The 22,608-nt window shown below is 40.8% G+C and overlaps 1 protein-coding gene across 1 annotated transcript in view; it reads left to right on the forward strand.

Moving 5' to 3' along the window:
- Window positions 1-22,608, forward strand: part of PTPRG (protein tyrosine phosphatase receptor type G) — a 412,655-nt gene that overhangs the window by 82,085 nt on the left and 307,962 nt on the right. The window contains exon 2 of the mRNA XM_037383177.1: window positions 8,027-8,131. Within this exon, the coding sequence (XP_037239074.1) occupies window positions 8,027-8,131 (105 nt within the window). The remainder of the gene's footprint in view (window positions 1-8,026; window positions 8,132-22,608) is intronic.

The raw sequence follows: 22,608 nt of genomic DNA on the forward strand, positions 1-22,608 counted from the left end.
GTTTCGTTGCCTTGGTTCAGTCTGGCAAGGTTACTCTAGATATCAGAGAACTGACTTTATCTGTTTTCTCCCTAATATCTGCTGTGATTCAGTCAGCATTGGCTGAGAGACCATCAGCTTTCTTGTGGAGGTCAGCCTTGCGTATGAACCTCTGCTATGAAGTTTTATTTCTGCTTTTGCATCGTGCATTGTTATGAATAAAATTCAGAGGTGACATGACCCTTCTGAAATACAGCATGGAGAGGCGATGAACAAGGATGAGGATTCCTCCTTTTAAGAAATGCAGATAATGATGGTTAACAGAGGTCTGAAGGACTGTGAAGGATGCACAGACTAAGAGTTTTCAAGGTTACAGAGTTTTCAGATGCTCCCAATTATTTTTCTGTCTTGCTACCCAAATCAGAAGTGCTTAAAAGGAGTCCATTTTTTAAGATGTAATGTGCATTAGTCTTCTCTAAGGTATTTCGACTTAGATGACCAGAATACCATTCTGGTACAAAGAAAACTTTGTCTTAAAGTTAAATGGAGTTTATTTCTGCATGCAGGGAGGTGTCAGGGAACAGTTTGGTGGGATGAAGGATTTTCTCTGGGTTTGGATCACACACAGCTGGTTTTGATGCATTTGCAGTTCTCAGTGATGGGGGATGGATGTTTCTGAAGCGGGGGTCCTCAAACATCGTTTCCGCACCTATCACCATTGCATACTGTTTGCACTGTGACACAAACAGCAGACCTTCCGTCCTGGAGGAGTGCCATTGTCTGAGCTATTTTTTTCTGCTAAGCATTTCTGCATTTTCTCAGGGAAAAGATTACAGACTGGGGTTTTTGTTCATGACTTGTTGCTCACACATGGGTAGATTTGAGCTCACGTAGTGCAGTCTGAGAACCCTTATTCTAAGGGTATTCCCCAAGCTCTCTGGCAGAAAATTTACTGCAGGGCACCACCCTCCTGGAAGGGGTGGGAAGGGGTGATGTTGCATTTGGTTTAATTTGTGTGGGTTTATATTGAGATGGAAATTGTTGGCATTGTTGGTTATCTGGCTGACTTTGCTTATTCCTAGCAGAAGTGCTGCAGGTGATGCCAGTTGACATCAGTGGTCCAAATTTACCAGCTATATCATATCTTGCACAGCTGATGCCAGCAGACTGTAAGCCATGAAAATGCAAAATCAAGCCTTTTCTAATCATCCAGCAGCATCTGTCTCTTCCTGGCCTCCCAAGCTTCTTTTTCTGGGTCCCCTTAATGGGGCATCATTAATGCAACTTGAAGTTGCATTACTGTCTTGCTAATGAGCTTTTGCTCATCTTGCTTATAAAGCCAGGCAGCCTGAGAGAAGGATCTGTGGGAACTCATGACTGAGGAGACTGGTTTGCTTTTCCTTGGGTGGGCATCTGCTCTGCTAGAGAGTGGCTGATAGCACCGGGCATTGCGGTACACTTTGGTGTCCTTGTTCTAGTTTGCCATAAGGCTTGCTCTGAAGCAGGCGATTTCCCTGTCACGCTTAAGCTCCGTCCCTTGTAATGCAAGGAAAAGACTGCACTGCAAATCTGTTTTCTGTTGCTTGTTGACATCAGGTGTAATGCCTTGGGACTGGCATTGATACATTGGAGTAATATAAAATTGCATTACACTTTACTTGCTGGCTTTGAACTCAACAGGTTACCAAGGGTTAATGCACCTAGTGACTGGTGTATTCATGTTTGGGATAAGGGCTTTTAATTCTGCTAGTTAATTTAATCCCCACAGTTTGACAGCGTGTTCCCTGGACTATTTTTCATCTTCAAATTGCAGTCTGCTGGTTAGTTCCTGTAAAGGCCTGCTGTGCTCTGCATTTATATTCTTCTTCTTGGGATTTGCGCTGTTACGACGTCATCTATCAGACACGTGAAAAACGGAGAATGAATGGTGTGAAAATTCCTCATGTCATTTTTAGAGATAGACCTGTGGATTGTGCTCACGCAGGAATTAAGGGGTTGCCTGAGTGACTGTCATCTGGGAAAGGGATATACATGTCCTGGCAGATGTAGCATCTCGGTGTCTGTTATTTCACTTAGTTGCAAGAAACTTTTGATTTGTAACTCCCATATTTCATTAATGGAAAACTGCGAAAATTGCATGTGCATTCATAAGAGAATAGATTTTTTCTTTTATCTGGTAATCAGAAGAAATCTCTGCAGTATAATCAAAGGAAGAAGTCTCAATCAGAATATAATTTGTTGATACTGTCTGACCACCATATGTTGTTCTAAATTTCATCCTTCTTTGGCAAGATATAAAATACTCTGCAAAATATAGTTGAAGAGTCTGTTTAAAGTAATGCACTATCAAAATGGATTAGCTGTGTCTGAAATATTTCTAGATTTATTTGCTGTCAAAAGGTGGTAAAATATTTAAGGCAAATAGCCTAGTTTTGTTTAGGAAGTTGCCTGTGAAAGAGCATAGAGAGATGAATTTAACCATTATTTATTTTAATTGTACAAAGCTATTTCAATTGTTTAATAGTATACATTTATTTCCTATCCGTCCCATGTCCTGTCCATTCCTGTCTCTCCTTCCCTCCCCCCCCCCCCCCCCCCCCCCCCCCCTTCCCTTTTAGCTCCTTTGACATTTATTCTAAGAAATTGCCCAGAGGACTGAACTGTTTTCAGCAGAGTGTGTGTTACAGTGTATAGCATTGTGGTGTCTTCAGCTTACCTGCTTCTCTTTAGCACAGTTTGATTAAAAATACAGTAAGTGCACCTAGATAAAGATGCTGCTTTTCTTCAGCTAGGCTTGCTTGAAGCTTTAGGCTTGCAGATGGCTCAGTGTCTTGGCTCAATGATCTCTTAAACTTCATTTAAGAGATGATACAAAAGTCCTTCAGGTACTGTTTCTGTGCCCCCTCCACCTTGTAAAATGCAGTGTTGGTTGTGCAGTCTTCAAGGAAAAATTACAGGCATTGATTTGGTACAGAACTAATTGCTAGCATTCCTTCTGATTTGGTGCGGTTTTGCTACACACTAGCAAGAATTTATTTTTAAATTCCGTGCCTTAAGTGTTTTCATAGTGTGACACTGCTCCAGGTTCCAATAGCCATGTCTCTTGGCTCCACTTGCTTTCCAGTGGTAGCAGCAAGTTGGACTACATCAGTTAAAAAGCATGGCCATGTTAGGGACTAGGAGTAAAACTGATTCAGCTCCTAGTGTAATCCAGTGGCAAGTCACGGAATGATTATGAGCTGGGCAATCTGTTTACCTTTGACTTTGTACCATTTTAATCGGAACAGCTGAAAACAGATTTGAGTGCAATCCTTGTCTTCAAAGAAGGCTTAGAAGAATCCATGTTTGGCACACAATCTAGTTAATCTACCATCATAACTAATGATTTCACCATTCAGACATAAAGTATCGACCTTAAAGGATTTTCCTTACATAGCTGATGGCTTGATACCTTTTAAACACTAATGCCAAGGGTATAATCTCTCTGAATAGTATAATAGCTTTATATTTAAGGTAGATTGGGGATAAAATTTTGTGTTTTCATGTGAACTATGAATACCAGTAAGGTATTCAGGCAGGAATTACGTTATCGTACCTCTGAGGGCACTTATCAAATAATTTTTATTGGAAAGTTAATACATTGAGACGGAGTGAATGGAAAGCTGATCAGAATGCTAAGGCATGTTCCAGCATTGCATTGCTTTTGCTGCCTGCAGATATGCAGCATGGGTTGATTCATTTAGCACATCATCTAAAATCATGTAGCGTTCAGTACCGATTAGAATTATATGAAATTGTGTGTAAGAGATTTCTCCATGTTAGCTCTGAAGGATCCTCTATTCCTTGCAGAAGTAGTTCTGATAGGCACAGCACAACTCCACTGACTGCAGGTGTTACGCTTCATAGGTGCCAATACTGCACCAGCAGCCAGAGGAGTTGCTCAGGATTTAATTTCACGCTTGTGTATCTGAGTGTAAGATTGGTCCCCTTCTCTTCTAATCGTGTATCTGCAAGTCTCAGACCATATATTATAGTATTCATTACTCCTCTTCCATTAGCACTGGCATGATGTATCAAATGAAACCTCACATGGCAAGGGCTTCTGCTGTCCCTTTTCTTTCCCTCTGCCTCCTGATGCATGTATGTGCCCATATTCCAGCCCACCCCTCTATGTTGGCTGCTGCATTTTGAGCCTTGTTCCTGCCCCTCCTATTGGCCTGATCTCCACTTCCCCAGCTTTTCAAGGGTTCCCAGAAGAGTGGAGCTTCCCTGTGTCTCCTCTGTGCTGGGCCAGCACATCTAATTGCTGGCTCTTCATCAGCATCCAGTTTTGCAGGAGTGGAGCAGGAAACCACTTGGCTGCTCTCAGTTCTTGAGCTGTTAACTGTGTCCCAGCTGAAAAAGTCTTGTGGAAACCTGTAGCGATTGGTGCTAATGTAACTTAACGTTCTTAAATATTTTCCTCTAAACTTGTTTGGATGTTAGAACCACCAGAAGATACCAATTGAGTTAGTCTTTTATTTGCATGTGTAGCTTTTGAAACTGTGGAACTGAGCATTTCACAAAATAGAATAAATGTACTCTAATGGCTGGAGCTGAACAAAGTATTTCAGCTGTATTTATTTTCAGTGAAAAAAGTAGATTCAGGAGCACTGAGATGGCTGTTAAATTTTCATTGGTAGTATCAAGTTGTTTTGGTTGGAAGGTGCACCTCCACCCCCACCCTCAAAGTCTGGAAAAAGTAACAATTCTGCCTGAAATACGAGATGGTTTTGATTTATGAAGCAGTTTCTTTTTTAAAATAACTTGTCTTGAATGCTTTGGCTCTTCCGAACTTCTACCTGAAAAGCCACTGTTCTGTACTTTGTACTTCTTCAGTGTGAGAAAGTCCAGTGACCCCAGTTGATATAACGGAACAAAAGCACCATGAGATTGAGTCTGTGGTTTCCTGATGACCTTACCAGTATAAGATATATTGCCAAAAACAGCTATTTGTTCCCACAGTGTGTTCTTGGAGTGTTTGTGTGGCCCCATCCAGACATGCGTGGTCATACAGTGAACAGACGAGGCAATGGAGCTGGCTTAGGGAAGAAGGTGGTGTCCTGATTTCTGATAAGAGACACACCATTACCTTTCTAGTTCACAGGCTTGCCAGAGATCTTGACCTGTCATCCTCTTCCCAGAGTTTTTGCAGCTATCCAGTTAACATATATCTTTTCTGCATTGCTAATGACTACTGAATTATTGCACGTTTGTAAAGGGATGATTGACATTAATGCTGGGCTGCCTAAAAATGATGCAGGATTTTACTTAGAACAGGCTGTTCCAATTTGTTTCTTTTTTCAGTCCTACAGAAGATGTTTGGTGGTATAACCAGCAAGCTCCTTCCCACAGTTCTATTGACATATACTTCAGCTGCCCTCTTGGTTTGTAACATCCTTTTTAGTGGGAATAAATTTGTGTACAGAATGGCTCTTCACCATTTATAAGTATAGATAAATGTACAGATCTATTAAGTGTCTATGCAGAAAACTAAACCTGCATATTTTTACAAGAATGTCAGGGTTTTAATTGCATAAATAAGATGCTGACTGAAGCAAATGTTCTATTTTATATTAAGGTTAGGCATGAAGGCTTGGATTTGCATAATTTAATTTTCTGCACAGAGGATACTGAAAATCAATGGTATGATTCATAGCCACATCGTGGTTGCCATGTGGCTTTTTGATGGTTCAAGCTACGGGAGTACAAAGGGGTTTAGAACTTCAGATGGTTTGCATTGACTCAGAGCCTTTTTACTTTGAACAAATATAGATTATTTAGATGTAGTTTCTTTCGTCTGATGGTGAGTAAGCCAGAGAAGGGCTCACTGGGCAGGTACCTGCAGGAGTACCTTATTCCTTGTAGGGGGCAGGGTGAAATCTTTCATCTGCCTGCAGGAATCAATTTTTCTGGGTGACAGAAGCCTCACATCTATTTGCCTCCTCTATGTAAAGGATGCTTGGAAGAAAGCTGCTGTTGTCTTTTATTTTGTAATAAGGAGAGTCTGTAGGTGTATTTCTCAGCACATGTGATATGAAAGTGAATAATTGGACCTTTTTTACTGATAGCATTTACAGTCATCCACTTAGTTTATTCCGATGTTCTCTTCCTTGGGACTTTCATGGTCTCTGATCTTTGCTCAGGTTTTTGGATTTTTGTTTTGCTTCCCCTGCCTCCCTGAGAGGGTGTGGGTCTCCACATCCCTTACCTGTTCGTTCCTGCTGAAATGAGCGTCTGTTGCCCCCCAGCCAGATAGACATCTTAAGGTAAACCAGAAGAGGAATGTGATGATATTGTGTTGCCTACAAATCCTGGTAGCATGACATGTTCCAGTGTTTCTAGTTTGCAGCCTGAAGTGAATTAGCATTTAGGAAGTTGCCAGGAAATCTGGAAAACTCATTCAAATCAGAGGCTCACAATAAATTGCACAATTAGTACCTTTGCTTGCACAAGAGAAAATTTGGCAGCAGCAAACCTGTAATAGCTTTCCTGAGACTGAATGACTTTCTACCACTTCAGGATTCCAGAATCTGCAGAAATCCATGATCCATGTTGTGGAGTGAAGGTTATCTATAGAGCCGTATAGCGTACATGGATAGTCCTCAGACACAGCATGCTCTTTGCTACTCTGATACTGAAGAGGTGTCACCCAGAAGCTTATCTAAAGGGAAAGCAAGCCAAATGCTGACTTAATGGTGCTTGATGTTCAGTAAAGTCCTGTTACAAGCTTAGCTTCAGCCCAGATGTGGTTGACCTGGAAACAGAAAGGAATATGGTGCTTGGTGACTGCATATGGGTAGCAGTACTTTACATTGTTTTCTGAAGTTTTAATTTGCATTATTCAGCTTGTTTATTACCAATCAAACAAGTGGTTTGGAATCAGTTGGACTTAAATTGCCATAAAGCCAGTTGTTGCGTATTTGTTCTTTGTTTGTGGATGTAAGGTCGGGTTTTTTTTGGTTTGTTTGTGCGTGTTTACTATAGCAGAAAAGTTTTTGGTTGAGGTGCTCTGAGAAAAAATAATTGGATCTATCATAGACTTTCTCTTGACATTTGTGAATTTACATACGTCCAGTTTGGTTCAGTCAGATGCATAGAAACAATAAGAATTTTGCATGTAAAAAACTGAAATGACCTTATGGAAGTTAAGCATTCCTTTACAAGAGAAAATAATATATGGTTTGATGTATAAAAGAAAATCCTGGGATGCAATGTAGGATGTGTTCTTATCTGTTTTGGTTGATGAATTTAATTTGTTCTAGCTTGTGAAGTCTTACAAAGATTTTTTCATTACTGGCTTCTTGGTTTCATGTTGCAAGGCATTGGTGTTGCAGCTGGCTATTTTGTCTGACATATGCAACCTTCCTCAGGCTAGAAGGCAGGGCTACATGTCTGTCTTGCTTCAGTGAATTGCATGAAGTGATGTTACTCAAGCCTTGCTTGTATTGGGACTGCTACCCAGTGTGCTGTGGACTCAGGTCCGGGGGCTCTGCATGGAGGAGGTTAATTCAGTCCTGAGTGAATCAGTTCTACGTGGGATTTTCAGATGAGTTTTAAAACAGGTACAGTTATGATAACCAGGGTAACACTGTACTGGCATATTACACACACTTGCATCTGTATTCTTCTAAGGATCTTGATAATTTTGGTGTTGAATTACAATTAGGAGCTTGGTAACCACTAGCAAAGGAAGCTGTCTTTTGGGTCTGGACAGAGGAAGCTTGGTCAGATGACTTGGTTCATACTTGTCTATATTGGAATTTCTTTATGGAAGTTACTGGAGTTACGCAGGCATGTGCCAGATCAGAATAACGCCATCAGTGAGTCCTGGCTTCTGTGAATCATCTTGGGATGGTGGGTTTTCACGGGTGAGGAACATGCCTGTTAAATGTTTTCTAAGCAATGCCAACTTTGTAGTCTCTTTTGCAAAGATTTAATCTCAACAGTGTAAACTCTAGGGAGTAAATAGCACTTTCTTAATGATTTATGCTTTTTCTCTTTCCAGCTCTGACTGAAGGTTATGTTGGTGCTCTGCATGAAAACAGACATGGTAGTTCTGTGCAGATACGGAGGCGAAAGGCTTCGGGGGATCCTTACTGGGCATACTCGGGTGAGTTGACTTCTTCAGAGGACTGAAACATAAAATATCTCCAAAATCAAATTGTTTACTTGCTTTTTGCTACTACTATGCTCAGAAATAGTTTAGATTAGATTTACAGTGAATTTTCTTCTGCTGACTTCCTTGCAAAACTGTCTCTACAGGCATCCTCTTCTTTCTTGCATTTATGCCATTTACCTGCAAGATTTGCCTTGTTATTTTGTTCCTTCTCTGCCTTCTTTTAGTTTAACGCACCCTTAAAAAGGCATCCTCTCACAAATTTTTCTTTACTTTTCCTGTCCAATCAGTACATTCTCAAGCTCATAATTTGCTTACCCTGTCAAGCCATCTAGGAAGACTGAAGGCATCCATATATATATCCAGATGAAAAAAAAACAAAAACAAGCAAACAAAAAAACCCTAAATATTTTACAATTATTTCCTTCTATGCATATATTTTTGCGGTAGCATATAATAACAACAATGAGACCTGTCAGTGCAGCATCACACCAGGATGCATGATGCTGAGAAGGCAGGACATTGGGAGGGTATTTGATTGTTTGTCCCACTGCTCTTACAACTCTTATGGAAAACCTGATGTGTCTGCACAATTTTGAAGTGCCACAAATCAAAATATACTTCAGAGTGATGTCTTTGATGTATGGTTTGATGGATGGTTCAGGTCTAGAAAATTCCAAGCCTGTATTTGAAGTTGTTAAAAAAACCAAGAACTTGAAATCTTATTAATAGCTATGTTGACTCTGGGGGAAAATGTCTAATATCTAGGAAGTTTTTATTTCAAGATTTCAAACATCGTAATGAACTTGTGCTTGCTTTTTTGGAAGACCTGAGATGCATTTCAAACATTTGGTGCTCATCAGAGAGGAATGTTGTGCGGGCCTGCTTTTAGCAGAAGGAAAAATACTACTTTCTAGGAAGACTGAATACTGATACCAGATAAACAGACAAATGTTGATTTTTAACTGCCAGCTCCTTTCTTTTATACAGACCATAAATTTCAGTGGAAATGAAATTTTATGGGTATACTTAGATGTTGTTTTCCATTGATGTACAAAATACCAAAAGTCACAAGATTTCTCTATTAGATCTCTAAATACAAGGTATCTCAATGTAGTCGGGCAAGAAAAATTACATAGTAATGTAGGACAAATGGGCGCTTTTGTTAAACTTTGAGATTATCAGATGGACAAATGTTGCCACAAGATATTATTTCCATATTGCAGCTTAAAATAACTTCAGATTTTTTAAGCCCCCAAACTCATTAAGAGTAGAAATAAGAAAATAGAGGAAAATTTGTATGTTGGAATGAATGGCCTGTTCCTATCTGCTGTCTTGTGTAAAATATTACAAGTTAAGTTCCACTTGGCAGGGTTTTTTTTGTCTCTGTCACCAAAAAATGTACAGAAAGATGTCCTTCAACCAACCAACCACACCAAAAAAAAACCCCAAAACCCCCAAAGCAAGCAAACAAAGCATAAACCCCCCACAAATCTATCTAACACCAGTTTATGCATAGACAGTTTTCCTAATTCTGTTTTTGTGATGGTGGTGTTTTTCCTTTGAGTAGTATCACTTGTTCACCCCTCTAAAAAAGCTTTTACCACCCACAAATCCTTTTTAGATTTATGTCAAAATAAAATGTATAGTCCTGATGTGTAATTACACCTTACCTTTTGGGGTTTTTCATAGTTTTGTCTATTGATAAATCTCCCGCTTCTATGAGGAAAATAGTCAATCTGTTTTTCAGAGAACAGATAGTGACTTCTCAGCTGTCAATCACATGCCATTCTACCTGATTAGTGCTATCTAATTAGAACCTTTTAGTCACTATTGCTGATAAAAGGAGTAAATTAGGAGATGGAAAAGGTGGGAATGATATATTTACCAGCACTTGTCAAGAAACCAGAAGAGGGTGTAATATCATTTCTTAGGATGCTTTGTCAGGCTACTGTTTGAACAGGGTGATTTGAAGTGGCATTCCAGGCAAACTGGTTTGGGACAAAGTATTCCAGCTGCAGAACCTGGGTCTTCATCCATGGTTTTGTGACTTGAGGTACACGTGGGAGCAAACAGCCTGCGTACTGTATGCCCTGGCTATGTGGGTCATGTGTGTACTGCATCTGAGCAAGAGAATCTTGGAGGTAGATGAAGATCTGGTGTCCTGAGCTGTGTTGTTGTTTCTGCCTGCAAGGAGGAGCAGCTTTGCCCTGCTGAGCCCCACGTGTGCCTGGGAGCAGGAGGGACAGGGCCATGTGCTAAGTGTGAATGCAGGCAATGATTTGGGTTGTGTCTGAGAGGGAAAAGACAAGTAGAGATTCTAAAGGAATTTTCCAGGGTTGATGCTGTGTCCTACAGAAGTCTCAGTACTTCAAGCATCTTCCTGAGAAAGGGACGAAATCAAGATGGCAATCAGATGGCAGAAAGGAGCCTAGCCTGTGCTCTGTTAGAAACGGGATATTTCTATAGGCTGCTGCTTTGTCATGGCTTTTTATATGTAGGAGTCTCTCCCTCTCTCTTCCCCTCACTTGGTTCCTTCCAGCTCTATGTGGGATGTTCAGCGTCCCTTATCTGATGTTTTTTGTCCAGATTTGCTCACTGAGGTGACCAGAAGTAATGAAAATGCCTAGCTTCTGTGTTTAGGTTGAAGGTGGGAGTAAATGGTGAGCCAGATGCCAGACAGATGTTTGTTTCTAGCAGAGCACAGTGAGGAGGATGACTATGTTATCTGTTTCTCCTTGATTCCTCATTCTCCAGAATATTTCCTAGGAACCTGAGCAGGGCTTGACTAAGCAGTTTGTGCTAACAACGATTGTCCTACGGGCAGGGTTTTGGACATGACTAGGAAATATACATCAAATGAGCCAATGGAGAGTGGAAACTTTACTCTGCAGTAAGCAATTAGCCTGTGCCAATGGTTTCCAGACTCTTCTACAAACATTATCTGGTAGGCTGCTTCCCTTTCCTATCCTCAAATGATTAGGCCAGTTCCCCTCCGGTTAGTTGTACAACATCTGCTGGCCCAGCCCCAGCAATTACAGACAGGGAAGAAAGTTATGTTAGACTGTGCGCTCGTGAATCTGAAGTTTCTTCTAAGGGAATTTGCCAAATGGAGTAAATGATCTTAAAGACCTTTTCCAGCCTAAATGGTTCTACAATTCTACAAATAGAACCAGGACAGCTTCCAACAGCTGTCAGTGGACAGTTATCTGTTGAACCCCAATATTGACCAGCACGCCTATACGTCTGCTGGGTCTGCATTAGGCAACTGTGGCTTTATATTGATTTTGATTGAGCGGTACTGATTTATAGCTGCAGAAGCCTCTTTACATTTATAGCTGTGCCTGCCTGCTTGCAGAGAGCTTTTGTATTTTGGGGCTTAAGTGTTCTGTAATAAATCCTGGTCAGGGTGGAGAGGTCTGAATGCAGCCAGCCAGTTGTGGCTTTCCTGCCCAGGGGTGGAAAAAGGGCATAGCCTTTTTGCTATGGCAAACAATTTTGTCGTATTGCAATATGCAAAAAAAAAAAAAAAAAAAAACCAAAAAAAAAACCCCCAAAAACAACAAAAAAAAAAACCAAAAAAAACCACCCCACCCACTATTGCAATATGCAAAAGCCATATTGCAGAGAGCCCTCAGTCTTTTCTCTTCCACAGGATATTATCTGTCCTATGCTGTTCTTTTAGAGTAATTCCTCTGTAGCCTGTAGGAAACCCTTCTGTGGCTCCATGCTCTTGTGGAGGGCGGATGGTCCAGGAGCTGGTTTAAACTCTGGAGAATCAGGAATTTTCCTGGTTTCATAAGAGATCTGTAGCATTATTGTGTGCTGCCTGGTAACAGTGCTCCTCTCAGGCACAAGAGTTTAATGTGAATAAACCTTAATTATTGATCAGGAGTCAGACAGCCCTTGGGTCTGTAACATAGGCACCTACATACCTAAATGTCCTGTGACAGGACCCCGTGAGCCGCAGTGCCCTGTGCTCATACTGCATGTGCCCTGGACAGAGCCACGGAGCCAGCACCACAGAGCTCTTGCTTCACTGGCTGATTGTAAAGAAAACTATTTTTAAGCCTTATAAAATAAGCCTGTTGTTATAGTCAGAAGTGTGTCTGTAGACATTTATTCCAGCTCAAAAATAAAACTTGCAAAAATAAAGACTAGATAATTAAATGAAGAAGGCCCATTTTAAATGGGTTCTGTCAAAAAGGTAGAAGGCAACACAATCAGCCTTTCAGAACAAACTTCATTATGTCTACACTAGCAGCTCTTTAAACCAAATTTGGAAGTGAGCAAACACTGAAAACCAAAGACTAAACTTGTCTTTAAGTAGGAACTGTAAAAGTGAACAGACTGAAATCTCCTAGATATTCTTTTTCAGATTTTTCAGGAAGCTCCAACTACATTTCTAGCAGGGTTTCTCTGCGTGTGTGTATTTGTATGTTTTGCCGAAGTATTTATTCCATGATAGTGTCTTATGGTTTGCCAAAGACTTCCTAAATTGCAACTGGCCCCATTACTTGTAGTCTAACAGGAATGTGGGATAGGTGCAGCACAGTCAAAGCAAGAAGTAGGTATGGATCATGAATGTGCTTCAGTGTAGTCTTTTCACAATAATCTTTTCCGTTAGGCTAACCACTGAATGGACAAGTTTGAAATGATTTCTAGGACATCCTTATAATTGCCACAGAACTCGGTATGTTTCTAATACCCGCAGTAGTGACAGTAGTTCGGGTGCCTTGTCATTAGCACAGAAATATTTTTGTAAATACATAAGCTGTTTTTTAAAATAAAACAAAACTTAGAAAGAAATCCTACAGAAATATGCAACTGAGACATCTAGCAGATCCAGGGCTTTCTGACTAGCCCTCCCTTGTGTAGTGTATGCTACTTCAGAGCATAATATTCCAGATATTTAAAGATGCCTCTCGATGTCAAATGTTGCATCTGTTGACGCTGAGAACACTTTGCTGGTGACCTGAGCAGATGCTCTTTAGCCTTGCAGTAGGCTGAAAAAATGAATAGTGAGAAGGTCAGGACTTTAGGAGGAGATTACAGTATTGGATATTGATGCAGATGCTTGTATCTTAAGTGCTAGTAGCTCTGAAGGGACTATACCTACTCACAGCTGCTTTTCTGAAAAACTATTATGTAAAACTAATGTGACAATTATTGCATGAGATTGTGGAAAACCAGAAGTGGCTGTGGGGAAATGTTCCTCCTTACTCAGTTACCTAAATCAGGAAACTCCTTTTTGAGCCTTCAGATATGTGATATCTAATTATTAACATATGTGATCTATGGATATAGAATGGGAGTTTGCACTGTCCTGGGGCAGGATGTTGTAGGTGATGGTGCTTTTGTTACCGGAGTTTCCCAGTTGAGTTGTGGTGCTAGCACTGGCGGGGCTTGTGTGCCTTGCTCTCTTGGTGACTGTTCCACTGATCAGCCTTACTGTTGGAAGCTGACTCATTCAAGGAATGCTCTATTTTAAGTAATCAGAACCATCTGAGTTTCTCAGAGAACAAAAAAGCAGACAGTAGCCAAGCATGTATATGTGTTGGGGTTTGTCTGTTTACTTAACTATGGCTTTGTAAAGAGAACCCATGTAGAAAATGCATACAGTTGTTTTTCTCTTTAATCTTATGGTGTATTCAAGGCATCTCTTTCCTATTTGTGTCTTTGATCCTTCATTTTCTGTGTGAAATTATTAGCACTACATATGATGCTTCTGTTCTTTTTCTGTGTCCTTACTGATGTGTTTTCTGTCGAATATGTGGGATCCTTTCTCTCCAAGATACTATGCAACTACCATGAACATTAGTAGAAGTTAATAGAAGTAGGCTTCACAAGAGTAAGGGATGTGACCCCGTGAGTGAGGAAAAGTGTCCATTAAGAATAGGAACTGTGGCCATGCTGTCATGCTAGTGGGCACTAACTGTGTGAATGCTTTGTTCCGCAACACTTAGACTGTCACTGCTGTCCTTTAAGATGCTATTATTTAAAATACAACTGGTGGGGAATATAAGAATTGAGTGTTCATCTCAAAAGCAATTGCTGGCATTAAAACAGGGAAGATCAGTAAAGGTTATTTCCTGAAAGAATAGCAAATGGTGTTAACTGTGATGAAATGTAACTTGGTGATGTTGTTCGTAAATGTGTGAATTTCTCTCTCGTTGCTGAGTGTTCTATTAAATAAGCTGCTAATGTGAATTAGACAGGAAACAATCAGCACATAGTAAGGAAAGCATAAAGACTTATTGAGCTGAGAAGTAACTAATGGCCTATTTGCCATGGTCAGTATTTCATTCTTTCTGTCCCTCAGAATAATAAATCTTGATATTGACCAAAACTCTGGCATACCACGTGCGCAGTTATCGTTCCACTGTAAGACTACTCATCTCTGTTAAACACAGGATGCTCAAAATGAGTAGGTTCTGGCTCTTTCCCTTCCTCACTCATTTAAGCTGACTTTCTAAAGAGGAACTAAGCTGAGAGGTCTACGAAAAGTATTCCCATTAATATCTGATCTGATCAGTAAACTGAGCCTTGAATATTTTATCTCCATTCCTCTGAGATGATTGGTAGTCTTTGCTGAACCCTGCTGAAGCCAGCTGTGTTGCATTTGTTTTCATGTGCAATCCTATTAGAGTAACAGTTGTTCCAGAAATCAGCGCTACGCTCTTTCATAACAGAAATGTGGAAAACCATAGCTTGAGAGTCTGCTGTTACTGTCAGTGCATGAACTCTGATTTTTAATGTGCATAGCTAAAGCAAGTGGTATACTGCTGTGTGTTTTCTCAAATAAACAGGAAATACCATCTGTATATTTTGATTGTTTGTATTCTGACGGTACTGGGTCATGAGTCTTCGTGTCCATGGAGCTAGGCACTGTAGAAATGTGCGCTAGACACATACTTGTCTGCAGAACCTGTACCAAGACGTGTCCTTACTAGAGGATGTCAAGGAGAATGCTTTTTATCTTTCTTTAGCTATTCTGCATTATGAAGTAACAAATACAAAATACTATCTTTTGGTTTTATTATGAGAATGAAGAAATGAGTTTTCAAGTTCCTGTCCCTGAGAACAGGATATATCTTCCTAACCATAAGCTAGCATGAATAAGGACTTTACAGTCACGTTTGTGTTGAGTGTTTAACATTAGCAGTCCTTTAAGGAGAGCCAGCCTTGCCAGAGTCCAAGTCTGTATCATTTTTACTAAGCCATATTACAGGGGAACACAGCTCTGATTGAGAGTCTTGTCATTTACTTTGTTTGTCTATTGGCAAGTTTCTAAATAATCTGCTAAGAAAACCTCGGATAGTAATTTAGTTTCTACTTAGACACAGACACGATTTCCTTATTGAATACCATTAATACTGTTTACTCTCTCTTCTTGCCACCTTTTCTTCTGCGGCGTGCTTACAGTTTATTCCAAGTACAGTTATAGTCAATCGTGGTATCCAGTTTGTAATGAAATGGTTGACTGAAATTTTTAAATGTTGGACATGGTTATGGTGAAATTGCTTTCTTTTTTATTTTAGTTCTTATTTGGCAAGGTTCTTTCTGGAAGTTGATGGTTTTTCATTATTTATATACATTAAAGCAAATCTCTGATTTTTTGAATGCTCTGAATTCTTTCTTTGCTGTTTCTTAGTAGATAGGCCTTTGGCAGATGACCAGCTTTGAGAAGCTTAAATATAAGAGGTGCAAAGAGCCGGATGTTCCCTCAACTATCATTCTTTCAAGAAGTTTTCCCTACCACAGTTCAAAAGGATAAAACAACTAGAGCAGATGCTAGATGAAATCTTCAGACCTTCAGATATAGTTGTTCCAATACTATACCAAAGTATTTTTACTTATCACTGCTGCAATCATAGCTCTGGCTATATCTGTGCTGAAGTGAGGAAGCACAAAGAGCTGCTTTTGCTGGAGATGGGGGAACCTCTCACTTCTTTAAACGTACTGTGCTTTTTGTTGCATTTTCTTTCAATGTGAACACTGGGACATTTGTAGAAAACCTCTGGAATGACAACAACCAGCGCACTGTTCCATAAAACCGAAAGTGTGCTGAAGTGCAGCAAAAAGTTGTCAATTTAGCTGATTTCTAGGCATTGAAATAGGAAATAGTATAAAATATTTCAAGCTCCTTAGACATAAAAACATGTGAAATGACTATATTTTAAGCATACAAAAGAAAGATGGAGTATTTGGGTAGCAGCTGTAATACAAGCTCAGCAAATGGACTGGAGAATACATAGAAGGTTGGAGCCTGCTGTTGCCTTGAGGTTCTTGAATGATTGCAGTAATACATTGAACTTCCAGTCTTGATTTCATATGTAACTGAATGCATATAGGAGAATAACAATGGGGAAAAAAGTATGGGAACAGCAAGGATACTGCAGTGAGAAAGAAAGCAAGCAGGGAAGCTTTGAATAGCCTTGTAGTGTGTGGATTAAAAAAAAAAAAAAAAGCTGGCACAAACATTATTGCAATAGTCCAAGCATGAAATAATCAAGGAATGAATCAGAATTCTAGTTGCAGGATATAAGTGGAGTCTTTGTATGAAAGGGCTGAGCAAGGCCAGTACTGCAGTTGATGCAGTAGATGTAAATTTATTTCTGTTATTCTTGTGATGTCAGATGGCTGCTTTGTGTCATTCCAGTTGCTGTTCAGAATATAATCTTCTTTTCAGTATCTCTGCTCCCGGAATTGCCCTATCTTTCCCTCTTCCCAGAAAGTGTCTCCATCTTACAGAATGTGGCATCGAAGACTTGTACTTCTTCAGCATTATGATCCTTGAAAAAAGAGCCCCTGGCTGCCGGAGGAGTCAGTCTGCCCCGCTGGGTTCTTGCAAAGGGATGAGCGAGCAGGAGCAGTGCAGCGGTGGGCTGCTGGAGGGCATTGCCACCCAGCACCTGGCCAGCTGCCCGTGGGGCAGTCTCTGCTGCAGGTGGGCAGAGGTCCCGTGCATTTCTTCTGTGTTGAAGGTCACATGCCTGTCAGTGGAAGGTAGAATTAAAAAGTGTCTCATCTATGGCTGTTCTGAGGTGTCAGTTGGTAGTGCAGTATGAGGGCTTAGCAGTTGAGGGAGAATATCCCTGAGGAATATGTGTTTACGTGGTGGGAACTGAAGGGCAGGACAGTTAAGTAACTTATTTGATAGACCCCATGTGGTGTACGGCAGAGTGGGAGTCTCAGTGCTGTGCACTGATTCTTAGGCCACACATCCAACCTTATCAAATGCTAATTGAAGAGATCTTGGTTGCCTTGGAGACTGCCTTTTCTTGGGGGAGACCATGTCAGTAGCACAGGTGTTGAGAAGCTCCTGAGCTGACAGGAGAGGCCTTCCTGGAGATGATCCAGCTATGGAGATTTATTTTTTCTTCAGCAGCAAACTGAACTTCTCCCTGTGCCGGCTGCCTTGTTGGAGCTCTCAGTCTGTTTGGTGCTCTTAGTGCTTTCCAGCAGGGTTGGGACAATGTTGGGCTTGAGTAAGAAGACATTCTTTTCAGATTCAATACACTGAACATTTGGCTCTAAATTACAAAGTTTTTTTATTAAAGACTCTGCCCACAGAATTGGATGGGCAGACTTTTAACCATCAAATTAAATAAATATGAAACCCTGCAATGGAGTGCAGAGCTGTGCATATAAATTACATCTTTAAACAGCACTTGAGTGATTTTCTGGAAATGTTTTTAACTCTCCTCTGAACTCTTAAGGGTCATCTCTGTAGCCTTCCTATCTGAGGGAGGCTGTTGGCACTGGAATGATTTATTGAAGAGGTATGTTGTTCTGCAATATAACAGTAATGTCAAGCCTTACTGAGAACCTGAGTATCAAGCTTCTGTTTTTGTAGAGCTGGGAAAGTAAGTAGGTTTAATTCAATTGAACCCTGAATGAATGATTCCTAAGTATGTGTTCCCACCCACTCCCATCTCTTAACACTGCCCAGCTGTGCGGTGAGTGTGACTGTGCGTTGATAATGTTTTCAGGACAGTTAGTGAGATGACTGTTTGCATTCATGAAGAATTAGGAGCAGAAAGATGAAGACAGCAACTTGAGCTGACATAGTACTAGTGGGCATTGCTGACTCATGGAGTGTTTATGGTTGAATCTTCAGTAAGGTGAGATACCTTTGAGATGAGTAACTGCTTTAAAAATACTGAAGTGAACTGACTTGACCAGCAAGTTAGTCTTCCACCAAAGGAGCCTGCCATCTTTCTCCATCTCAAAGAAAATCCTGCCTGTTGTCTTCCAAACAGTACTGCCAAGTTTAACCTAAGCTGCTCTATTCGATTGGTGACCAAAGTACACCCTTCCTCCCCTACATTCCTCTTCGAATGCAGTCTTACTTCACACCTGTTTGCTCCACACTGCCACAGGATTACAGCCTTGCAGGTGTGAGGGCTGATACATGTCTATCCCAGTGTAGCTGCTATAAGGTAAGGTCATACTGTGATCACAGCTGTAAAGACCAGGAGGGCGCAGAGAGGCTGGGTGACATGTCTCAGACTACCCAAATTTGGCTGAGCAGAGGGACAAACTGAGATCTCCTGTAGCTGGCCCATACTGCTTTTTTTACCTTGCTGTAATTAGAGCATTCAGGCCAACATCTCAGTTGTCCAGCTGCCAGAAAGTTCAGGAGGAACTGTTTCACATAGCGTTCTTAGTCTCGGAAACAGGTCAGAAATATTCTCCACTGTCTTGATGTATAAATTTCCTCAAAAATGAACAAAAGAAGAAACGACCTTGCAATTGAATGCCTGAAGGTGGTGTATATTGGCATGTGAAGGTAATTTCTGTTCCTTTTCCTGTGTGGAATAGTGAAACAAATATCTCCTGTCCCCTTTCCAACTCACTTGTAATACACTCGTAGCTAGAGCTGAGGTGACGAAGGTCACTTAAATGTTGATCACGTGCTTTTGACCTCACAGGATGACTTTGATGTATTTCACATCATCTGGTCCTTGAGCATTTGGGTCAATCCCATGTGCCGAGCTCCTGTATGAACAAATCGGTAAGTGGACGCACTCTGAAGAATTGGATGTTACATGATTTGCTTTGCGTTTGTGAGAGTGTATTTCTCAAGTACAGAAATAAGATTTACCCTGAGGTAACGATGACAGTGAAGTCATGGAGAGTTTAGATCACTTCATGTTCAGTTTTACATGCTGTCTTTTGCTCCCGAGGTGTGGTGGTGTGTCTCAGGCTGCTGCTGAAGCCTTCTGGCCCCTTGGGGTATGAAAAGCCATTTTACATGCCAGATGCTAGTCTGCTCCTAACCAGAGGTGACATGAACTTTGGATATGTTCCAACTTGGAAGCTTCTGTGGCACTTCAGATCATGTTTTTAATTTATAATTCTGTTGCTGGAGACTTGAAATTGAGGCAATTATCTGCATGATATGGTATTATCATACGCTTATCTCTGAGGAAGGGTATTTGCTATGTGAAGATAAGTTTGCAGAGAGAATTGGATGTGACTTCTATAAAGAAGGGTTTGGTATATGTGGTTCAGCTACTGTTTATATTGCACAAGGCCTGCTCAGATGTCTGCAGGACTTAATTGGTCTCAGTGCAAACACAGCCAAGTTACCTCTACTTTAAACTTGTAGAAGCCATCTGATATGGCTTGGTGTTAAATGCATGAATGGCTGAAGCAGGGTGTAACAAGGTGAGGACTATGAGCTGGAGAAGGCACTAAGATCCTTCCCTTTCTTTGCCATTGAAAAAATCAGAACTATACGGCTTTACGAGCAGCTAGGTGCTTCATATTCCTGTGAAAAGTCTCTAATGCCTAAGAAGCTTTAAGCTTCTTTCACAGCCTTCAGTAGCGCTTTGGGCCACTGTTCCGTGTGTTGATGCTTTCACTTCATGAAACCGGTGGCTATCATGCATCTGAAGATCACCTGCTTCTCTCAGATTTGATCAGTTAGCTGGCAGGTTCAAAAGTGGTAGGTAAGAGAAGGGGAATTGGTAGACCGGCTGCAATAGAAGGATCAAATGCAGAAGCCTGTTTCCTTAGGAAACAAGGCTCATCCATTATGGACCTCTAGTCAAAATTGCAAGCTCTCATGAGTGGCTTTTCAGAGTACATGCCAGTTAAGTCCTGCTTCTGCAAGGAAGTCTCTGCCATTTCAGCAGATGGGTTCTTAATAGTGGAAAATGTCTGGGTAGTTCAAGTGAGCAAAGTGTTGGTCACAGTTCTGTCCTGTTGTGCTAAGTGAAGTATAACTCTCAGAGGAAACAGTGCGAGTCCCTGCAGCCCTTCTGTCTGAGGCCATCCGTGGTCCTGATCAATGAAGAGGTCTGCACAGAAAACCTTGGAAGAGCACATGGTAGACAACCATTTGTTTTGCATTAACAGAAGACCTTAAATTAGGGAAGGTGGTTGTGGTGCCTGGATACCTGGTTCAACATTGCATCTTGCGATGTCTGTTAGAACTGGAGTGCAGAGTACAGTAAACATTTTCAGCTTTTTCCCCCAAATACTATTGGAAACTGTAATAAAAAGTAACTGCAGGGAAAGTAGTTTTGCTGAGTTATGCTACTTTTGAAAATGCGTAGTGCTCCATAAGTGATACTGGGCATATTTAACATTCTTTGATGTTAATTTCCTGGCATATGGACATCTCAACTTATTAAAATAAATAAGTACTTTCAAATTTAATGACATGATGGAGGAAATGGCCCTTTTTCACATTCACGTCCGCTTCGCTGGATAATTTAATGTTTTAAAATGTAAGTTCATATTAAAGTTTAAAATTCAAGTATTGGTTTTTGAAATTCTGTAATAAAAAGGTTTTGCTGTAGGAGAGATGTATGAATTAGGGCGCATGATAACACGATTAACAAAGTCTAGCTGGTGATTTCTTCTGTACAAAATGCTAGCTGTAAATCCTCCCACTAGGACCTACAGTGATGGTCTGGTGGTAGGATCTTCGGGTACTAGTAACTGTTCCTTTCCTCGGGGCATTGCTGTGTAGCCTGTCGGGCTTGCCTACTGCCTGTATTCCAGAGTGAAGGTACATCTGTGGGAAAGGTCAGCCCTTAGGTGCTACCATCTTATTACTAAGTGTAAGAAATGCACTTTGATCCTCTCTTTTGTGCTAAGGGAGGGTAACAATTCCCTGGAGGATAAGTAATGCTCAATATAATTGAATGGGTATAAATATCTGAGTCCTAAATAATTAATACAGATCATTGTGTTTGAATTTTGGAGTGTGCAGATGGTGGAAGTTTGCTCTGTCTTGCATTCCTTGAGAGACTGCTTACATGCCGTTGAAGCCAAGGATAGCTTTATTTCATTTCAAGGCAGACTAGAAACTGAAGAACTTATTTTCAGAGAGAAAAATGGCAAGGGACTCGAATGAAAAACCTACTCAGCTGAAGCAGAGGTGACAAAGTTCACTTTGATTATATTGATTTTAAATTACTGTGTAGAGCTGGGACTAGCCTATGTCTAGTCCTGCTCATGATGAGAAGAAGACCGGAAGAAGGCATGAATACTCCTCTCTCCTCTGCTTCCAAATACTTTGTTACCAGTATGATAACTGAGAGCAGTCTCATCCTCCTGACCTTCCCAACATGCAGAGGCAAGGGCATTCTGGCATACTCAGTGGAGCTGAAAGGAGGTAAGAGGCACAGAGAGACTGAAACGTAATTTGGTGGTGTGGTTTTCCCCCCCTCAGCAGCCCAGCCCTGCGCGCTGGCTGCCTGAACCGGAGGAGCACGTAGTGCCCTGTTTGGTGTGTAACAGGTGCCTCCAGTCTGTGTGTGCCCCCCGCTCTACAAGAGATGATGACATTAATAGGAAACGGAGCGCGGCTGAGTTTGATGCATTTTTGGTGAAAGGTACTACAACCGCCTATACCACAAATCATAACTAAGCTACAATTAATAGCAATTAACAGCACCAACATTCATTTACTAGGAGTTTTACAGAGGAGCCATTAGTGTTTAAGTAGTTTGCATTTGTTTCACTGTCAATGAGAAAATTATTCAGTCAGTAGGAGTTAATGTTTTATTTTAGACCAGTCTTATCTATTTTATTGCCTAGTGTGCCTTTTGGGAACAAGAACCAAGAGCAAATAAAGCTAATTTTGATAGAAATTTGATACGTTATTGTAATGAAACTCTTAGTTGCCACATGACTGAAAGAGCACAGAAAAATGTCTTGTACCTGCACTAAATCCAGCAAAGTTGTGATGGGAGATGTTGTGTCTCCTTGTTTGGTGTGATGGAGAGAATGCCTGAGGCACTTGGGTAGGGAAGATGACTATTTCTGTTTCTTCCCCGTGGTTTTTCAGCAATCTGACATAGTGTGCATGCCTGGGCCTATGCCAAGCAGAGATGCAGCCTCCAAGTGAGACTTTATTACTACAGTCCTAGATGATTAATTTTGTACCAAATTGTACGGGCCTGATTAACCCAGAACACAGCAATAATGCTGTTTTAAAGATCTTTAGC

This window comes from Falco rusticolus, chromosome 4, assembly GCF_015220075.1.
Source record: "Falco rusticolus isolate bFalRus1 chromosome 4, bFalRus1.pri, whole genome shotgun sequence".
Classification (NCBI taxonomy): Eukaryota; Metazoa; Chordata; class Aves; order Falconiformes; family Falconidae; genus Falco; species Falco rusticolus.